General features: G+C 40.6%; 1 protein-coding gene across 4 annotated transcripts in view; it reads left to right on the forward strand.

The window, feature by feature from the left end:
* slc46a3 (solute carrier family 46 member 3) overlaps positions 1-19,377 on the forward strand; it is a 46,455-nt gene extending 27,078 nt beyond the window's left edge. For 2 of the 4 annotated variants that reach the window (XM_034008598.3, XM_034008600.3), the window contains 2 exons: positions 13,222-13,378; positions 15,390-19,377. In XM_034008598.3, coding sequence (XP_033864489.3) covers positions 13,222-13,378; positions 15,390-15,474 — 242 coding nt within the window. In that variant the 3' untranslated portion in view covers positions 15,475-19,377. The other 2 variants (XM_034008599.3, XM_059029726.1) reach the window with 2 other exon arrangements.
* The last annotated feature ends 286 nt before the right edge of the window (positions 19,378-19,663 follow it).

Consider the following 19,663-nt stretch of genomic DNA (forward strand, 5'->3'; position numbering starts at 1 on the left):
ATGGAAACAGAACAGCTGAGCTTCAGGACTTTCATTAACATGATGGTTATTGGATTTGGTACAATTAGGGGAATGTGAATCTTCAGACAGGTACAGAACTATCATCACAACTGCAATACAATTTTATATTCATAGGTTATTCTTTCCCTCATTATTTATTTTGGTGCATTGTTCTCTTTTTACACTATCTCATACTATCCATGCACGCTTCATAATTATGGTTAAATTGATTTCTATAAGTTTTTAGCTGCAGTGTAACTTACAATAATAAATTATCTTATAAAAATGTCAGATTGGATCATTTCATCATAGGCACAGTTACAAAAAATGGAGGCAACCCTACTTACGTCTTAAGTTACAGTGGCTCTCAAAAGTATTCACCCCCCCTTGGACTTTTCCACATTTTATTGTATTACAACATGGAATCAAAATGGATTGAATTAGGAGTTATTGCCACTTATCAACACAAAAAAGTCTATAATGTCAAAGTGAAAAATAAAATTTATAAATTGTTCTAAATTAATTACAAATACAAAACAGAAAATAATTGATTGCATAAGTATTCACCCCCTTGAGTCAATATTTGGTAGAGGCACCTTTGACAGCAATTACAGCCATGAGTCTATTTGGATAAGTCTCTACCAGCTTTGCACATCTGGACACTGCAATTTTTGCCCATTCTTCTTTGCAAAATTGCTCAAGCTCCGTCAAGTTGGATGGGGACCTTTGGTGAACAGCAATTTTCAACTCTTTCCACATATTCTCAATTGGATTGAGGTCCGGGCTTTGACTGGGCCACTCCAGGACATTGACCTTTTTGTTTTTAAGCCACTCCAGTGTGGCTTTGGCTGTATGTTTGGGGTCATTGTCCTGCTGGAAGATGAATCTTCTCCCAAGTCCCAGGTCTCTTGCAGACTTCAGCAGGTTTTCCTCCAGGATTTCTCTGTACTTTGCTGCATCCATTTTGCCCTCTATCTTCAAGAGCTTTCCAGGCCCTGACGCAGAGAAGCATCCCCATAGCATGATGCTGCCACCACCATGCTTCACGGTAGGGATGGTGTTCTCAGGATGATGTGCGGTGTTAGGCTTGCGCCAAACATAGCGCTTAGCGTTGAGGCCTAAAAGCTCTATTTTGGTCTCATCAGACCATAGAATCTCCTTCCACTTGGTCTCAGAATCTCCCACATGCCTTCTGGCAAACTCTAGCCGAGATTTGATGTGAGTTTTTATCAACAATGGCTTTCTTTTTGCCACTCTCCCATAAAGGCCAGTTTTGTGAAGCACCCGGGCTATTGTTGCCGTATGCACAGTGTCTCCCAGCTCAGCCGTGGAAGACTGTAACTCCTTTGGGCCTCCCTGACTAGTGCCCTTCTCGCCCGGATACTCAGTTTTTGAGGACGGCCTGTTCTAGACAGATTCACAGTTGTGCCATATTCTCTCCATTTCTTAATAATAGACTTTACTGTGCTCCGGGGGATATTCAATGCCTTGGAAATGTTCTTATATCCTACCCCTGATTGGTGCTTTTGAAGAACCTTATGCCGGATTTGCTTTGAATGTTCCTTCGTCTTCATGATGTAGTTTTTGTTAGGAAATGTACTAACCAACTGTGGGACCTCCCAGAGACAGGTGTATTTAACCTGAAATCATGTGAAACACCTTAAGTGCACACAGGTGGACTCCATTCAACTAATTATGTGACTAATTAAGACAATTGGTTGCACCAGAGCTTATTTAGGTGTGTCATAGCAAAGGGGGTGAATACTTATGCAATCAATTATTTTCTGTTTTATATTTGTAATTAATTGTAATTAGTTCATACAGCAATACTGTTAGGCGGAAAGAGGAAACAATTTTAGGAAATGTCAAAATCCATGGCTATTGCTGGAAGGAGAATTGACTTAAAAAGAGATACAAAGTGGAACTGTGGTACTTGTGTGAATATGGTGAATTAATGTTAACGTATTGTGGTGTTGTGTATATATGCACAAATATGTATATCTGTACTTTTAAAGATGCCTGTTATGGTCAATAATTCAGTTGAGGCAGTGTGACAGACGGCCTCTACTGGAAAATAGTCGTGGTGCGTTGAGTATACAGTATTTGGTATTTCTCTGTTAGCCCAGCTGATGAAGCTGACTGTTTTAGCAATACTGGCAAGAATCCACCTGAGACTAGTTATTGCTTTAAACGTATTCAAATGTGTTACAGAAGGCCTTTCAGTATTTTCAGGTGCTGTATTGAAAAAATGCTTCAAACTTTCCCACACCCATTCGTGTTCTTCACTTTTCTTGTCTCAGTGTTTTATTTGCCTGCCAAGATTCACCTCTTTACCATAAAGCCCTGCTTGCTGCCTGTCCTGTTATGCAGTTTTCAAATTAAATCTCAAAATCTGACTGATCTGTGGTATTTTTTCTTGACCTGCACAGCCTACTTGTTTACCTAGTTGATGTATGCTGTATAATGCACCATGGTCTTAGAATAATTTGAAAATATTCATATTTTATGTTTTACAAAGCAATGCACAAAACCAAGAATTGGAATTCACATATACTGGTGAACCCAATTCAATAACAAAACAACAACGACAACTTCAAAAGAGAAAGCTCAGACTGACATACAGGTTGACATATAGGTTTGACATACAGGCTTAGATGCATCCATATGCCCCCTGATTCTCATACTCACAATAACATGTGCTAAAGAAAAGTTTTTGCAGTGTGTTTCCAGCTGCTTAACACATTCTGATGAAACTTACTAAGGACATTCACCTGTGTGGAGGCATTTGTCTGGTCTAAAACTTGGACATACTTTAGCACAAGCTATTGAGAGTATCAGAATCTAGGAGTCACCTGTCTGTCTTTATATCAGACTTTTACATGCGCACACAGTGGATCTGTTAAGGTGATCTACTTTGTCATGCTACTGCCGTGGCAGGGAATGAATGTCACTGTTACATTTACGGCAGCCGGTATTAGGTTATTTCTAAGCTGTTGGTTACTCTGATAAGCTTTAAATCCTTTGTTTGATTACAGTTGTGTAATTGGTGTATGTTCAGTAAAGACTGGGGATTGTGTGTTCTCCCCATTATAATGCTATACTGTCTAAATCGCTGCCATTTTTTTTTTAATGCTCATGAACTCTGTGCTGCTATGTCGCCAGGGTCAAGGACTGTGCTGTAGAATAATCACATGATATCCGTGCAAAGAGAAACCATCCATTTACTGTGCTAGGAATTGATAAAGCTCTGCCTTTGGAGAAAAAAAAAAGTGCAGCCTGTGCTGAAGATGAAAGAGTATTATTAGTGGAGCATTTAATCTCCCAACATCTGCTCGCTTTGTTCCATTAGCGGAGGAAGGAAGGAGATGTAGAGGAGCAAATCAAGAAGTTTCGTATTTTTTCTAGTCTGAAATTTAGAATTGCGTCCAAGCTTTGGTTTACAAAGCCTTCAGAACAGAACATACCCTTTTTAAAATACTGAGGCACTTTATTCAGGTAGTGAAGAACAGGGATGACAATAAGATTACTTTGGCCCTATAAAGAAGACATCTAATGGTTTTTTGCAAGAACTGAAAAATGTCAGTGTGTTCCAGCAATTACTGTATTAAGCTTGTCAAAGTCTCTCCTGTCTGCTGATGTGCTGTGCTGGTGGAGAAAAAGGAGGCAGTTAATTGTACCCAACAGCCCCCTGCTGCCCATCAGCACTGTGCAGAGGAAAGCTGTCAAGCTTTTATTATCCCATGTTGTGGATGTGTGAATCAGTCAGATAACAGAATATGATCTAACTAGCAGAAACATTATCAAGTAATTTGCATTCTGTAGGAAATTGGTTTAAATGTCAAGAACATATTATTAAGAAAACATCTCATTTAATTTGTCCAGCTGCAAGACATTTCCACCCTAGATAATTACCCAGCTGGCGTGACAGATTTCCTCAAGGGACTATGTGTTTAACCGTGGCTTGGTCAATGTAAACATCTGTCCAGTATGTCAAATAAAATGTAAACAGGTAAAATGTAAACAGGTTCCCCAGTCCAGTGCTCACCCCACAGATACTGGTTTTTTCTAAGAAAAACTACTTCAGTTCAAGAGTTTGAGCTGCCTTTGCATCTCCATAAAGTTTATTTTTTCAACCAAAAAAATCTCTTTTTTTGTATATTTATGTGAGTTTTCTTAATGCACAATTTGAATGTCACCTCACCACAGACTGAGCCTGGAGAACTGAAGATCAGCAGCTGACCTCGCTATCTATCTAGCTAATAGCCTATTTTTACCAGGTTAATCCAAACAGGGTATTGCCAAACTACTCAATTCTTGCCGTTTTGTTTTTGCTAAAAATGGAGAATAAACCATTGGATCCCCAAGCAATAAAAAAAAGAAAAGTCTGTTTAGTAAACTTTGAATCATATTTCATTTTGATGGATGTTTGCTATTTTGCTTCTTATAAACAGGACCTGAAAGCAAGGTCAAATTAATTTGTAATTAATTTAGAACAATTTGTAGATTTTATTTTTCACTTTGACATTATGGACTTTATTTGTGTTGATCAGTGGCAAAAACTCCTAATTCAATCCATTTTGATTCCATGTTGTAACACAATAAAATGTGGAAAAGTCCAAGGGGGGGTGAATACTTTTGAGAGCCACTGTATATGTAGCCTACTGTAACCTGCAACCAAAAACTGGTCACTTTTTATGAGAAACAAATAATAATAAATAATTCACAATGTCGCCACCTATGTACATGTGTGGTCTATCATGGATTAACATAAACAACATTTATTTGTTCATATTTATTTGTGTCTCGTATCCATGCACTTGTGTTTGTCCGATTGTCTTTGCAGAATGATTTCAATTATGTCATTGTCGATACCTCATGTAACAGAAATACAATGATTCTTGGTTGTAAATCTCCCTCCTGACCTGTGAGGGTGCTAAGCAGCAAGAACAGAGTTCCTTGGATGGGCTGGTCTGACAGTTCTTTCCCAGGGTTCAAGGGAAGTCGGCCAGACTCCATTGCAATAACGCATTGACCCGGAAGGGAAACGACGTGGCAGCCGCAGATTGGAGAGGCGGTTGCACTTGTTTACCGAGGGGTCATGTCTGACAGCATAAAAGGGGATGGAGAATTATTATTATTTGTTTATTTAGCTGACACCTTTATCCAAGGCGACTTACAGAGACTAGGGTGTGTGAACTATGCATCAGCTGCAGAGTCACTTACAACTACATCTCACCCGAAAGACGGAGCACAAGGAGGTTAAGTGACTTGCTCAGGGTCACACAATGAGTCAGTGGCTGAGGTGGGATTTGAACCGGGGACCTCTTGGTTACAAGCCTGTTTCTTTAACCACTGTTCTGTTCCTTCATTTTGGTTTTATATTCTAAACTAGAAGGACTGTGAGATACCCCAGAGAACGTAACAGTTTTGTGAGTGTTTTGTTTGTTTTTGTGTCTGTCAGTAATTGTCTCGTTTGTGAATTATCGGGCGGCTAACATGTTTCCGGAGCTGTCGCCTTGGGCCAGCACAAAGCCGGAACAACACTTCACCACTGTCACGAAATAAACTTGTGTCACCCACCACGAGCACTACTGCACGCACCTAGGACTGGTGACCGTGTTTGTATTATTGTGATGCGGATATTATTGTTTATTATTTGGGACTGCAATCCTATTGTTATTTACCCCGTGCAGTACACATTGGTGTGTATTGCCGGGGGATTATTGTTTGGTCGCCAGACCTGGAAACCATTAATAAAATCCTTTCCAAACCGGATTACAATCATCTCAGTCTGTTTCATTCACGCACTGCATCACCCCTGCACCTGTATCCACTCAGCCACTTTGTCACATGTGGTGTCAGACACGGGACATGGATCGTCGCGTATTGGCAGAGCTGCTGGAGGCTCTGGACAGCAGACAAGAGACAGAGGAGAGAAGGAGGGAGGAGTGCTACACTGTGCTCGTTGAACAGATAGGTCTGGTACTTTCCACAACACCAGCCCCTACAGGAACACCAGCAATGTCGGCACCGAAGGTTCGGGCGATGAAGATGACGGCGGAGGATAACCCAGAGGCGTACCTGGTTGCGTTTGAGCGGATGGCTACCACCACGTCATGGCTGTGGGAGTTCTGGGCAAGCCAGCTGGGACCCTGCCTGATCGGGGAGGCTCAGGCAGCCTACCAGGCTATGAGCGACCTCAACGCCATCTGGTCAAGCTGGCCATTCTTCGCCACCTCAACATTATGGCAGAGACCCACCGGGTACGATTCAGGGAGTACCGAAGATCCCTGGAGACACGCCCCAGGGTGGTTGCGGAGAGGATGTGTGACCACATGGTACACTGGCTCACCCCCGAGAAGAAAACCAACCTGCAAATGGGGGAAGCAGTGGTTGTGGAGCAATTCTGCCATGTGGTCGCCACCGATACCCAAGCCTGGATACGGCAACACAACACCAACACCCTGGAAGATGCCGTGAAACTGGGCGAGGATTATGACTCCCTAGTCTCCGCCCGGACCGGGATACTGTCGGTTCCCACACTTGAGAGCAGCCAAGCCCCTCCTCTCTCCTCCGCCACCACCATCAGCCCCGGGACCCAGACCTCCGAGACCGCCGACCCCAATGGGCCCCCTTGCCTCCCCTTCATGGAGACAAAGGTTGGCTCCCAGCCGGGGTAGAGGTGCTGCCCCTGCCCCGTTGCCATACCAGCAACGGGACAGATATCTAACCATTGCCCACTCTGTCCCCCTAACTTGTTTTAATTGTAACCAACTGGGGCATCTGGCCGGGTCATGCCCCGCTGCCATGGAGTGTGACGTGGCCTCATGTAATTGGGCACCTGAGATAGGTAAGCGTGGGGAAAATGGTCGGGAGGGGCCTTGTATGATTGATGTGGTTTTAGGAAATGTGAAAACCCACGCATTAGTGGACACAGGGTGTGAGCAAACCTTAATTAAAACAGCTCTCTTGGGCGGTGTTTCATGGCGGCCACAAAGTCAGGTGGCCATCTCCTGTATCCATGGAGACACGGTGGCATACCACACATTTTAAAAGTATATTTATCGGTAGGACCGATAAAACGTTACCTGGTGGAAAGGTTGCCACACCCAGTTATTCTGGGCCAAGACTGGCCAAAAGTCAAATAATTAATGCAAATAATGGCAGTCTCAGCTACACACGTAAACGTGGCAGAAAAAAGAAAAGGGAACAAATTGGTGATGTGTTTCCTTTTCAAGCTGAAATGTTCGAATCGAATCTCGAATAAAGAGAGAAGGACCGCAAAATGGGAGGGAGCATCACTGAGACAAGGCTAGGGTCTGGTGTGAGAGCGCTCGGATGGTAACAAACAACTCCAAAGGGCGTCGGAATGCAGTGTGACCGAAAGGGCCAGGTCACTGGGCCATCTAGGGCAGATGCTACTCCAGCCCCTCCAATATACCAGAAATGTGGTACTCAAGCGCTGACATAGTGTGGGGCCAACATAATGACCTGTCACTAGTGCATGCTTGGGGGAAGGTCCGGTCTATTGAAAGTAAGGATGTTGATGGCGCTGGGGCGCTAGTATATCCATACTTCAGTATCAAGGGGCAATTACTGTACAGGGTAAATCTAGCCGCGGGCACAGGACAGCCTGTAACACAATTATTGGTTCCCCCGTCTTGTCAGACCGAGGTCATGAGTCTGGCGCATGATATCCCTTTTGCGGGGCACCTCAAGGAGCTGACAAGACAAGGGAATGGCTATTGGCTCGATTCTATTGGGTAGGTCTTCATACTGATGTGTCAAAACATGTAGCCACATGCCCAGACTGCCAGCAAATAGCGCTGGGTCTAGTGCCCCCCGCCCCTTTGGTTCCACTGCCGATTTATTTCCACCCCCTTTGAATGCATTGCAATGGACATAGTGGGCCCTTTGCTACCTTCTGATTTCAGGTATACGCATATATTAGTGGTGGTAGATTATGCAATGCGATACCCGGAGGCAGTTCCATTGAGGTCCACTAGTGCCACTGCAATAGCCACAGAGTTAGTACAGATTATGGCTAGAGTAGGGATCCCCAAGGAGATTTTGACTGATCATGGAACCAACTTTTTGTCTAACACGTTACAGGAGGTATATAAAATATTAAAAATACGTCCTATCAGGACATCTGTTTATCATCAACAGACAGACGGTTTGGTGGAATGATTTAATCAGACCTTGAAGCAGATGCTGAGACGTTTTGTAACGCAAGAGCAGAAACATTGGGCATCGCTTCTTCCCTAACTCCTTTTTGCAGTGAGAGAGGTGCCGCAGAGCTCGACAGGGTTCTCCCCCTTTGAGCTCTTGTACGACCGACAGCCTCGCTGCATCCTCGATCTGGTGAGAGACGGGTAGGAGGAGCACAAAGGCTTGTCCAAAAATGTAGTGAAGCATGTGCTCCTACTAAGAGATCGCCTGGATTTGGTTGGTCGTTTGGCCCAAGACAACCTGAAATCGGCTCAGCACTGGCAACAGCAGCATTACAAATAAAATGCACTAATTTGAACCTTTTGACCAGGAGACAAGGTAATGCTGCTACTTCCCTCATCAGAATCGAAATGGTGTGCTAAATGGCAGGGGCCATATGAGTCGGGCTATAGGAAAGGTGAATTATGAAATTAGACAGCCCGATCGCCGTAATGAACGTGAAATTTATAATGTAAATTTATTAAAGCCCTGGCAGGCAAGGGAGGTCTTATTTATAGCTCCAGGGAATGTAAAGGATGATTTAGGCCCCTGTCCAGAGACTCCAAGCACTAAAATCATTTCGATGGGGGAACAATTGGTTCCAGATCAGCAACAGGAGCTGCGTAAGCTTATTGAGGAGTTCAGCGATATTTTTTCTGACGTTCCCGGCAGGACTGACTTGGTTGAATATGACATTGTCTCTCCCTCAGGTGTCACAGTTTGAAAGAGACCTTACCGGATCCCGGAAAGTCGACAAAGTGGCGTTCGCAAAGAGGTATGGGACATGCTCGAACTTGGGGTGATTGAACCTTCCAGGAGCGAGTGGTGCAGTCCATTTGTCATAGTGGCCAAGAAAGACGGCACCAATCGCTTCTGTGTGGACTTCCGGAAGGTAAATGCTATTGCCAAGTTCGAAGCATACCCTATGCCTCGGGTCGACGAACTTCTTGATAGACTTGGAAAGGCGAAGTTTATCTTGACTCTGGATCTGACAAAGGGATACTGGCACATCCCCTTAACCCGCAGTTCTAGAGAGAAAACCGCATTTTCAACACCAGAAGGGCTGTTTGACTACAAAACCATTCCGTTTGGGCTACATGGTGCGCCTGCTGCCTTTCAGAGACTGATGGACCAGGTTTTACGGCTACATCATGAATATGCAGCAGCGTATATTGATGACGTGGTGATTTACAGCTCCACCTGGCGAGAGAATTTGGCTAGGGTTACAGCAGTCCTTCAGTCTGTAAGGGTAATTCGCCTGACAGCTAATTTGGGAAAATGTGCGTTTGCCAAGACAGAAACTCAATATTTGGGATTTTTAATGGGAAGTGGAAGGGTGAGACCCGTGGTCACCAAAATCCAGGCTTTGGTCGACGCAGCATCCCCAAAACCAAGACTCAGATGAGGTCACTACTGGGATTAGCCGGTTATTACCGCCGCTTTATCCCCGAGTATGCCAGAGTGGTTAACCCTTTAGTCGACCTCACCAAAAAGAGTGCTACAAATTGAATTAAGTGGTCAGCTGAGTGTCGGGGCGTTTGATATTATTAAGCGTAAACTGTGCCAGGCCCCCACCCTTATCACACCTGATTTCACCAAGAGATTAATCCTCCACACCGATGCGTCTGACGTGGGTTTGGGTACAGTCTTGTCTCAAAAGGTAGACGGAGTAGAACACCCGATACTGTATCTCAGTAAAAATATTCTACCTCAGGAGCGGAACTACTCCGTAGTTCCGAAAAGGAGTGTTTGGCAATTAAATGGGCTACTCACTCCTTACGATATTACCTGCTGGGACATTCATTTGATCTTGTCACAGACCAAGCCCCATTCAATTGGTTAAGCACAATGAAGGACACCAATGCCCGGATAACTCGGGGGTATCTGGCGTTGCAACCCTTCATGTACCACATGGTACACCATGCGGGGAAAGACCATCAAAATGCGGAGTATTTTTCCTAGGAGGGGGGAGTAATGGGAAAGATAGATTCAGCCGAGTGTTCCTTCGGCTCCACTCTGAGCGGTGGGATATGTGACAGAAATACAATGAATCTTGGTTGTAAATCTTCCTCCTGACCCGTGAGGGCGCTAAGCAGCGAAAACAGAGTACCTTGGACGGGCTGGTCTGACAGTTCTTTCCCAGGGTTCAAGGGAAGTCGGCCAGCCTGAAAGGGGGCGAGACTCCGTTGCAATAATGCATTGACCCAGAAGGGAAACGACGTGGCAGCCGCAGATTGGAGAGACTGTTGCAGTCGTTTACCAAGGGGTCATGTGTGACGGCATAAAGGGGGACAGAGAATCGCAATGTGTTAAGAACATAAGAACATAAGAAAGTTTACAAACGAGAGGAGGCCATTCAGCCCATCTTGCTCGTTTGGTTGTTAGTAGCTTATTGATCCCAGAATCTCATCAAGCAGCTTCTTGAAGGATCCCAGGGTGTCAGCTTCAACAACATTACTGGGAAGTTGGTTCCAGACCCTCACAATTCTCTGTGTAAAAAAGTGCCTCCTATTTTCTGTTCTGTTCCTTCGTTTTGGTTTTATATTCTAAACTAGAAGTACTGTGAGAGACCCCACAGAACGTAATAGTTTTGTGAGTGTTTTGTTTGTTTTTGTGTCTGTTAATAGTTGTCTTGTTTGTGAATTACCAGACGGCTAACACACTTTTCCAGAGCTGTCGCCTTGGGCCAGCACAAAGCCGGAACAACACTTCACCACTGTCACGAAATAAACTTGTATCACCCACGACGAGCACTACTGCACGCACCTAGGACTGGTGACCATGTTTGTATTATTGTGATGCGGATATTATTATTTATTATTTGGGACTGCAATCCTATTGTTATTTACCCCGTGCAGTACACATTGGTGTATATTGCCAGGGGATTATTGTTTGGTCGCCAGACCTGGAAACCATTAATAAAATCCTTTCCAAACCGGATTACAATCATCTCAGTCTGTTTCATTCACACACTGCATCACCCCTGCACCTGCAGCAACTCAGCCACTTTGTCACACCTCATCAGAGGACATCCCAAGGTGGCAGCAATTATCAAAATATACACATCTGTGAACTGTTAGCCTTAACATGATTTCTGCATACTTCAGAGGAGGTCAAATACAAACCTTAAAAACAAACAAATCAAAATATACACATCCGTGAACTGTTAGCCTTCACATGATCTCTGCATACTGCAGGGGAGGTCAAATACAAACGTTAAACAAACAAACAAATCTGGGTGATCTAGGTTTTTAACCTGAACACTAATGTCTCAAAAAACATAGCATTTCTGGTATAAAGTTTTACCAATATTTACATTATTTTCTCCACTTTCCATTTTCTTGCATTTATGTTTATCCTGAAAACTATCAATATTTTTTACTGTGAACTGCTACCCAACAAATGTACGGGTGTTTTATTCTTATTTAATTCTAATGTATGCACTTTGTTCAAGACTGCTATGTTCTCTTGATATTAACTATTTCACTGCCACATTGTTTCAAAATATTTGATCTGATATAACATCCACTTAGATTATGCCCCTGGAGATTCTTTGTCATATCTGCTGCTCAAAAACTACTTTCATAAGAAATAATAATAAAAAAAAAAATGCCACCATGTTCCAATGTTTAGCAGGCATGTCTGTAACATTCACACCCTGCCACAAATTAGACATATGAGCAGGTGACTCCATATACACCCAGATTCTAAAGAATATCACAATTAAGGCTATAAATGTACTTTTTTAAACATTTAAATTGCTGATTTTCAAAAAGATATCTACATGATGTAGTTTTCTTTACAGTCCTCTCTATACAGTATAGAGTATTAGATATACTGTACAATACAAGTGGATATCAACTCCACAAGAGGCCAGTGTGGCCAGTAGTCTTGAGTGGGTGAAAATAAGTTTGTATCTTATACAGCACTATATCTTGTATAATATGCAGTTTAATAAGAATAATTACATCGTATAGCTAATTACTGGCCACTCTGACCTTAAGTGAGTAAAAATCAGGTTTTATACACAGCCCCCATACTATATTTTATATAATATGTAGATACATACGAATGCCATATTTCTTCGAATTTAAGACGCACTCGAATTTATGACGCAGCCCAAATTTCCCACCCTCAATTTGAGGGAAAAGAAAACCATTAAAAAAATATGCATTTACAAAGATACAACCTCAATTGCGCATATGGAGGCAGTTGGCGGCCGTCTGCTATCACACAAAGCATTACAGTTACGTGCTGCTTCTCATTTCCAGTTGTGATTACTCACACCTGTTTTTCTCCCAATTTGTGAACTGTGGTATTGCTTGGCAGTTCTAAAAATACCCGGGTCTGATCAGCATTTACAATCTGTCCACGCTGGTACATTAGAAACGCTGAAATTGTAAAAACTTCTCTTTGAATTCCTCAGGAAGCTAATGACGCTTCTTTGAAAATGGCTGCCTGTATGTCATGGATGATTCACGATCGGGTAGTGATGTTTTGGTTCCTCTTTTCTCGGCAGTAAGTCATGTTGCTGCTTGTGTTTTCGGGCAGTGACGTCTTTGTTCGTTTTTTCTCAGCAGTCAGGCAAGTTGCTGTTTGTGTACTCGGGTAGTCTTCAATTAGAAGGAATACGGTAATTAACCAGTACAGCTATTGCTGTCATGGCCATCTGATTAGCACTTTTTGTTTTTAGGAATGGAGAAACACACCCAATAAAGTTACCAAACCAGAAATAAACTGTAAAGTTGTTTCTTATTTGTTTTAGATGTTTAATTGCTGTGTTTTCCATTCAGAAAACAATTGCACTAATGACGACTTGGAGTAAATAGCTTTGAGAATCCAGCCCATTGTATTCAATTACAGTGGTTTGCAATGTATTAAGAACTACAAATGATACAGACTGTTTTCTAGATATACAAAACTCTAGTGTGATGTCCTTGAAATGAAGTTGTTCATCTTGCATGCTGCGTTTTGTAGACTATAAATTGTGTCCAATTGAATTTCTTACAGGAGCACTGTTCGCCTGCATTGCCTTTGTGGAAAATTTAAGCGGCACTGTGTCGTTTGCTGTTTTTAACAGCATTTATGCGGCCACTGTCTCCTCGTTCTCTGGCTTCAGCTTCCTTCTGGCAGCAGGTCTGAGCCTGATTCCATTGGGCTTAATGGGGTGAGTAACTATCTTGATATTATCAGGAATTCAAAGTAAAAAGCATCAAATATGTTTCCATTTTTGTTCCTGTCCTGTTACCTTTTTATGATGTTTGCAGTCATTATAACAACAACAAAATACATATATTATTTCAGTAATTGCAATAACAATTACTTATACAATTGCAAACATGATAAAAAGCTAAGGGAACAGTGAGGAAAAAAAACAAAACAAAACAAAAAATATCTATCTATCTATCTATCTATCTATCTATCTATATATATATATATATATATATATATATATATATATATATATATATATATATATATATACACATAAACAAATTTTGCTGCTGTCTTTCAGGATAATGTCCTTGTGGTGTGCAGTAGGCAATAATAATTCCAAGGAAAACAGAACTTAGAATGAAACACGCCAGGGCGTGGCTTTATTTGAAAACAAAACAAATGCACCGTGCATACAAAAACAAAAGAAAAGCCTAAACCCTTTTTTGGGTCTAACTAAACAGTTAAATCGTCCCTCTCTAAACAGGGACAGGCTACTCCTGTATACCCCGATTTACACTCACAGGTAACTTATTTAGTTTTCCTTACTTTAGTTTATTTCTGCACAATCAGCTGCACTCATGCTCTCAGCAACGCATGCTCTTACCACTCAGCAACTCCTCTTCACATTCCACCCCCCACCTTCTCAACCTTACCACTCTTTTAACTCCCAGACAATTACATAATTAACCAATTATCCTGACATCGGTATCATCCTCAGGGTCTTAATGCCTCCATATACCCTATCCAATATAATAACATACCTTTTCCAACCCAACATAACATTGATTATTTTTAAACCCAAGTTTATGGTTTAACCTGTCTTAATCAACCTGTAATATCCACATTACATTCCTTTGTAACTCTCTGATTTTACTTTTAAACATTTTACATTATCACCACCCTTTGTTTATGTTGTCTTTTCACACTTTGTTTTATTTTAAACACCTTCTCAAAGATTTATACAACCCTTTACCCAGATGGAGTGTGCATTCTTTACACCCACGGCTGCACAGCTGCCCAAGTTTGATCTGGAATGTACACTCCCTCACAATATATATATATAATGTAATTTACATACTCCTACTACAGCGATAACAGGGTGACTCCCTGGGTGTGTAGGGAGATAAGTATTCCAATGTGCAATGCTATGCAGTAAATAGAAGTCTTTGGGAAGTTTGTTTATTGAAACTATACAGTGTCCCGTTACCACAGTATTACAGGATTCCATTTCTTAATTCACTTAATTCAGTCATATACTATTTGTAAAATGTAGTGTTTATTATATCTAAATGTGTTGAGAAGAGCAGTTGGTAAGCAACATTGTTTTTATTCTTTTAATTGAAAAGAATCTTGAGAAGGCAGACATGCATGCCTAAAAAAACTAAAACACTTCAGGCTTAGAAAATGCTTAGACAATGGCTACTTTAGAGGCAATCATGTATTTTTAAACATTAGGCATCTCAAAAAACAAATAAGTCAATAAATATTACAGTTCTACTCAGCTGGAACTAAATAATTACAGTAGACCTTTGCTAATCTGAAGTAAAGAACAGACTTAAGAACTCCGGTACATTCTTTCTTGCTTCTATTAAAAGTTTGCATCCTAGGTGACACCACCATGCATGTGTTTATATGCACCATACTGCACTCCTCTGTCTGAAAATAAGGCCCCAGGAAACACAAATGTATTAATCCATAACTTATGTAGTCTTACAGAGTGGAGTACAAAAATACACCCTTAATGTGTTGACCTTTTTTTTCTGGGTGCCACTGCATTAGTAGCTGGTATTATCTGAGATACAACATTGTCTAATAAAGAGGTATAAAACCTAATTGTTCCTTGAACCTATTGAGCCATTATGCTTCCCTTCACTGCTGTTCCTAAATATACTATATGTGGTAACTTCATTTGCTCATTGCATTTCTTGCTGACTCATAGTACACTTGTTCTCATTCCCCAGCATCATGTTCTTTTTGAGACCTCAAGTGACCCAGGAAACTCAGGGGCTTGTAACTGAAGATGGACTCGACGAAGGAAATGAATAAGCAGATCCAGTGTGTATTTACCTTTGGGGGGGAGTCTTGTGATTTTGTTTGTCTTGGCAGAACATGCTGCCAAAAATCAACTTCATAACTCTATATGTACTGAAAAGAGAATTTAAAACAACCTACAGCAGTAAATCAAACAACAATTTTGGAATTATGCAACAAAAGCACTTACATTTTTGTGTATTTCATACAAAACACAGGAAAAAAAGATTTGCATGTTCAGTTAAAGCACGTTTATCAACATCTAATTGAAAAAAAAAAAACTATGCAATTTACTTGTCCTTGTGAACCAGGTTTGGAAGTTCAGCTTGTTCTTCCTTTGGTGTTATAACAAATTACAAATTACAATGTTGCTGTATTTAAAGAAATAGTTTATTTGTCAAAGATATGTATTTCTCAACATGGTACAGGGAATGCTTAGTTTTTTATGAAATAATTACAATATAGAATACCGGTAAAGAGGCATGCTGAAAACAACAGAGAATAGCTGTAAACTATACAGTATAGGAAATGCAATTTCACTTAATAAGGCAGGACAATAAACATAACTTGGGTTTGCTTGTATAAGATGCTTTTTAATTTTTAATTAGTTACTGTATTTACAACATGTCTGCACCAAGACCTATCCGCTTATTATTCTCTTTTTGGATAAAGGAAACCGCATGTGTAGAAAAAATATGGAAAAGCATTTATCAGCAGCAGTACAGAGTTTTGAGTTAATTACTAACAAGAGCACTGAGTGACTGAGTTACAAATGTTGAACACACTGAAAAGCTATGATCTTTTAGGTGATAACATGTTGTTTTTGTTTGTTATATAGTGGTAGTTTTTCTTTTGCTTTATACAGTACCTACGTCATGTTTTATTTGCTATAAAATATTAATATATTGTTTAAAAAAAGGCAGAAGGATTATTACCAGTTTCATTGACTTTTGACTTCATTATATGGGGAAGTCATAGAAGGTACAAACATGGCATTGAAATTTTTCAACAATGCTTTTATTTTTTTGCTTGATTGGTTTTGTAGATGTGCATTGGTGTGAGTTTTGTGATGAACGTATTCATTTATAAAGCAGATGAAGTAGAATGTAATGGTAGTTTTGTTGATTAACATACTTGATTAATATTATAAATATATTATAAAACAAATGTGCAGTTTTAATACTTAATAATAGTGGTACAGTAGGCATTAAAAAGGCTCATCTGGTAAAAGCATGGCCGCGTGGTGTGCAGGGTGAGCCATACAGTCAGGTGAGCGCAGGTTTGCATGCTGACTGGCTTGTCTTCCTTGCTGGGGATTTCACAAGGTGTTGCATGGGCTCTGACACTGCTGTGGTTTAGGGAGGCAAAATCGGCAGGGACCCTCACAGTTCTACAATGGCCTCAGCTCGTAAGTTCAAGTGGATACCTTTAGTCCAGGGGCTAGCCTTTGTCCCCCTGGGGTCCGCTGAAAGGAGCTGTTGAGCTCCTGGGTGTGAAGAGGTTATTGGCTTGGCAGGGGGATTGGGCACGCCCACAGACCTTCAGGCATTGGGGAGGGGGTTAGGGTTAGGGTTAGGGTTAGTTCTGCATTGTATATAGTAGACATTGAGTAATTATTTGTATTCCAAATTCCAGATAGGGGTGTAAGGATACACTAAGAGCACAATATGATATAGATCATGATATGAAGGTCACAATCTTATGGTCCTGATGGGCTACTTTGTATAACAACATCAAGTGATCATTAACTATTTTGTTAAAAGATAAAACTTAAATGATATGGAAAAATGTTATTCATACCAAATATAAATCACATGTAGTCATCATTCCAGAACCACTTGGTAGAATGATGGTACATACATGCATACTGGATTCTGTGGAGATGCCAGCTGTTTTGATTATCTGTGTTGCTCTGCCCTGTCCATTAACATGTGGGAAGAGATGGGTAACAATCAAGTGTATTAGAGACACTTTGTCCAGAAATGCTTTGCTTGCTGTTCTCTAACAGCTCACACCAGGTGTGAAGTCAAATCTACAATATACACTTGTGTCAACACTCGCAGGATCATACATTTGATTTCTGTCAAAACAGAGGAGAGGGCTCAAACAAGTTATACTACTATTATGATTTATATATTGTATATGATCAGAGTTGAAGGCAGGTTGGAGGTTTTTGACAAGCATGGTTCCTTAATCCTGGAGATTGAGTGCATCTCAAATTTGCTACACGTGGTATGGGGCTGCTAGAAAACCGCTAGTGGAGCTTCACTGGTATGGGCTGTGTTATTGTCCAATGCTGACACTAAGATGTAGCTTTATAGTTTCATCAACTTAGACCCAAAGAACACTTGTGTTAATTTGTAGTTAAAATAGTAATGGTCTCATAATCTGCTATATACTGAGGAAGGAAATGTAAATGTTGCAAAAATACTAAACTTGATTTTCCCAGTTGAAATACACAAACTTTTTTTTTTAAATATGACTGCTGTTTTTTTTTCTGTGTGTATTTTCTTAGTAAATGTTTTAAATGTACAACTGCGTATGTGGCAAGAGTGTAGTTTTCTATATTGAAGAAAACCTCCAAATCACCAATTATATTGTTCAATGCCTCTTTGCAAAAAAGAAAAGTCCTTTCCAATGTGCACCTCTATTACAGGACGTCTGTGTAATTCTTTAGGTTATACTGCCACCTAGAGGTGGATACACCAGGAACATTCACAGAGTACTGTAGTTATTCCATGAGTTAGCCCAGGGGTGTCAAACTCCATTCCTCGAGGGCCAACTTAAGCTCTCAATTAACATAATTGATCTAATTATTTGTTGAATTTGACATATTTCATATTTTTCAACGTCTTTTACAGTTGATTGTTTTAAAAAATGCACTTGATTCAATGTACACTACCTATGAAACACTTTGAGGCCTGAAGAAAAGTGTTAAATGTGTCCAGTTAATCAAAGAATTAGATCAATTAAGTAATTGAGAGCTTGTGTGGAAAGAAAGCCAGAAGACACTGCAGCCTTCCAGGAACTGAGTTTGACACCCCTGAGTTAGGCGAATAACCCACGAGCCCCCAGAAGGGTCGAGCTGGGTCGTTTACAGCTATTCTCATGAGTGAAGTAACCACACACTATGAATGTTCATGGAGTATTCTGTTTATATAACACGTACAGTGTATGGAAAAGAAATCAGTGAATTACTTTCCTTAGATCAAGCTCTGCATCTGTATATCAACAAGGCATCATTTGGAACACTGATTCACCAGGTCATTCTGTCGTTGGATTTGAATGAATGCAAGATGGATTCCAAAATGACATCACTTGGGACTACCAAATATGAAAAAGTTATTTGATGCTAGATCTCTCAACACTTGTTTTATAAGTATGTGTACTGCCATTTTAAAAACCTCTTTGGGCTTGTAGGCTGTTTTATACTGTATAACCTAACTACTAAAACTGTGGTGCTGTTAACAAGTATGTACAGTACAAACACGTGTATTAGTTTTTAGTGTCCTTTCATAGTTCTTGCACAAGAAAGCATTAGAAGCTTAATTGGCTCAATTAATTAATGAAGAGTACAGTTGGAACAAAAACCAGGAGGACACCGGCCCTCCAGGACCAGGATTGGACACCCCTGGTTTAGGCCATTGTTAAATTCTAATTCCACCAGGTGAATATTTGTCGTCAGTTACCATTTGATTAGTTGCACTTACTCTACATGAAAATTGACTCTGTGGTGATTGGTAGTGTATTGCAGGATATATAGTACCGGTAACAATTCTATATACATTACATACAGTATCAAAGTACCAATCCCATGGAGTTAATGGGGAAGTGTAATCTTCTATATCCTTTAATACTCAATAAGCCAACTGCTCTGTAATTGTAAGACTATCAATAAATAACTTGCATTATTAATAACATTATGTAAATCTTTCACATGTTCCAGCTTGCAAAATATACTGTTGCTATAAAATAACTACTGGAGACATTGAAATCTATTTATTTCCACATTTAAAACCGCCAGCTTCCTAGTATCAGGTATCTAAAAGAATCTGTGTTTGGCCAGTGATATACTGACCTGCTCATTAGGGGAATAAAAAGGGTATAGTTTTGAATGGGAACACAGCACACTACAGATTATTAACAATTAGACAAGCCAAGGTACCGATTTAAACAGAAGCTGTGGAGATAAAGTCAGTCAAAA

This window comes from Acipenser ruthenus, chromosome 9 (genome assembly GCF_902713425.1).
Source record: "Acipenser ruthenus chromosome 9, fAciRut3.2 maternal haplotype, whole genome shotgun sequence".
Taxonomy (NCBI): Eukaryota; Metazoa; Chordata; class Actinopteri; order Acipenseriformes; family Acipenseridae; genus Acipenser; species Acipenser ruthenus.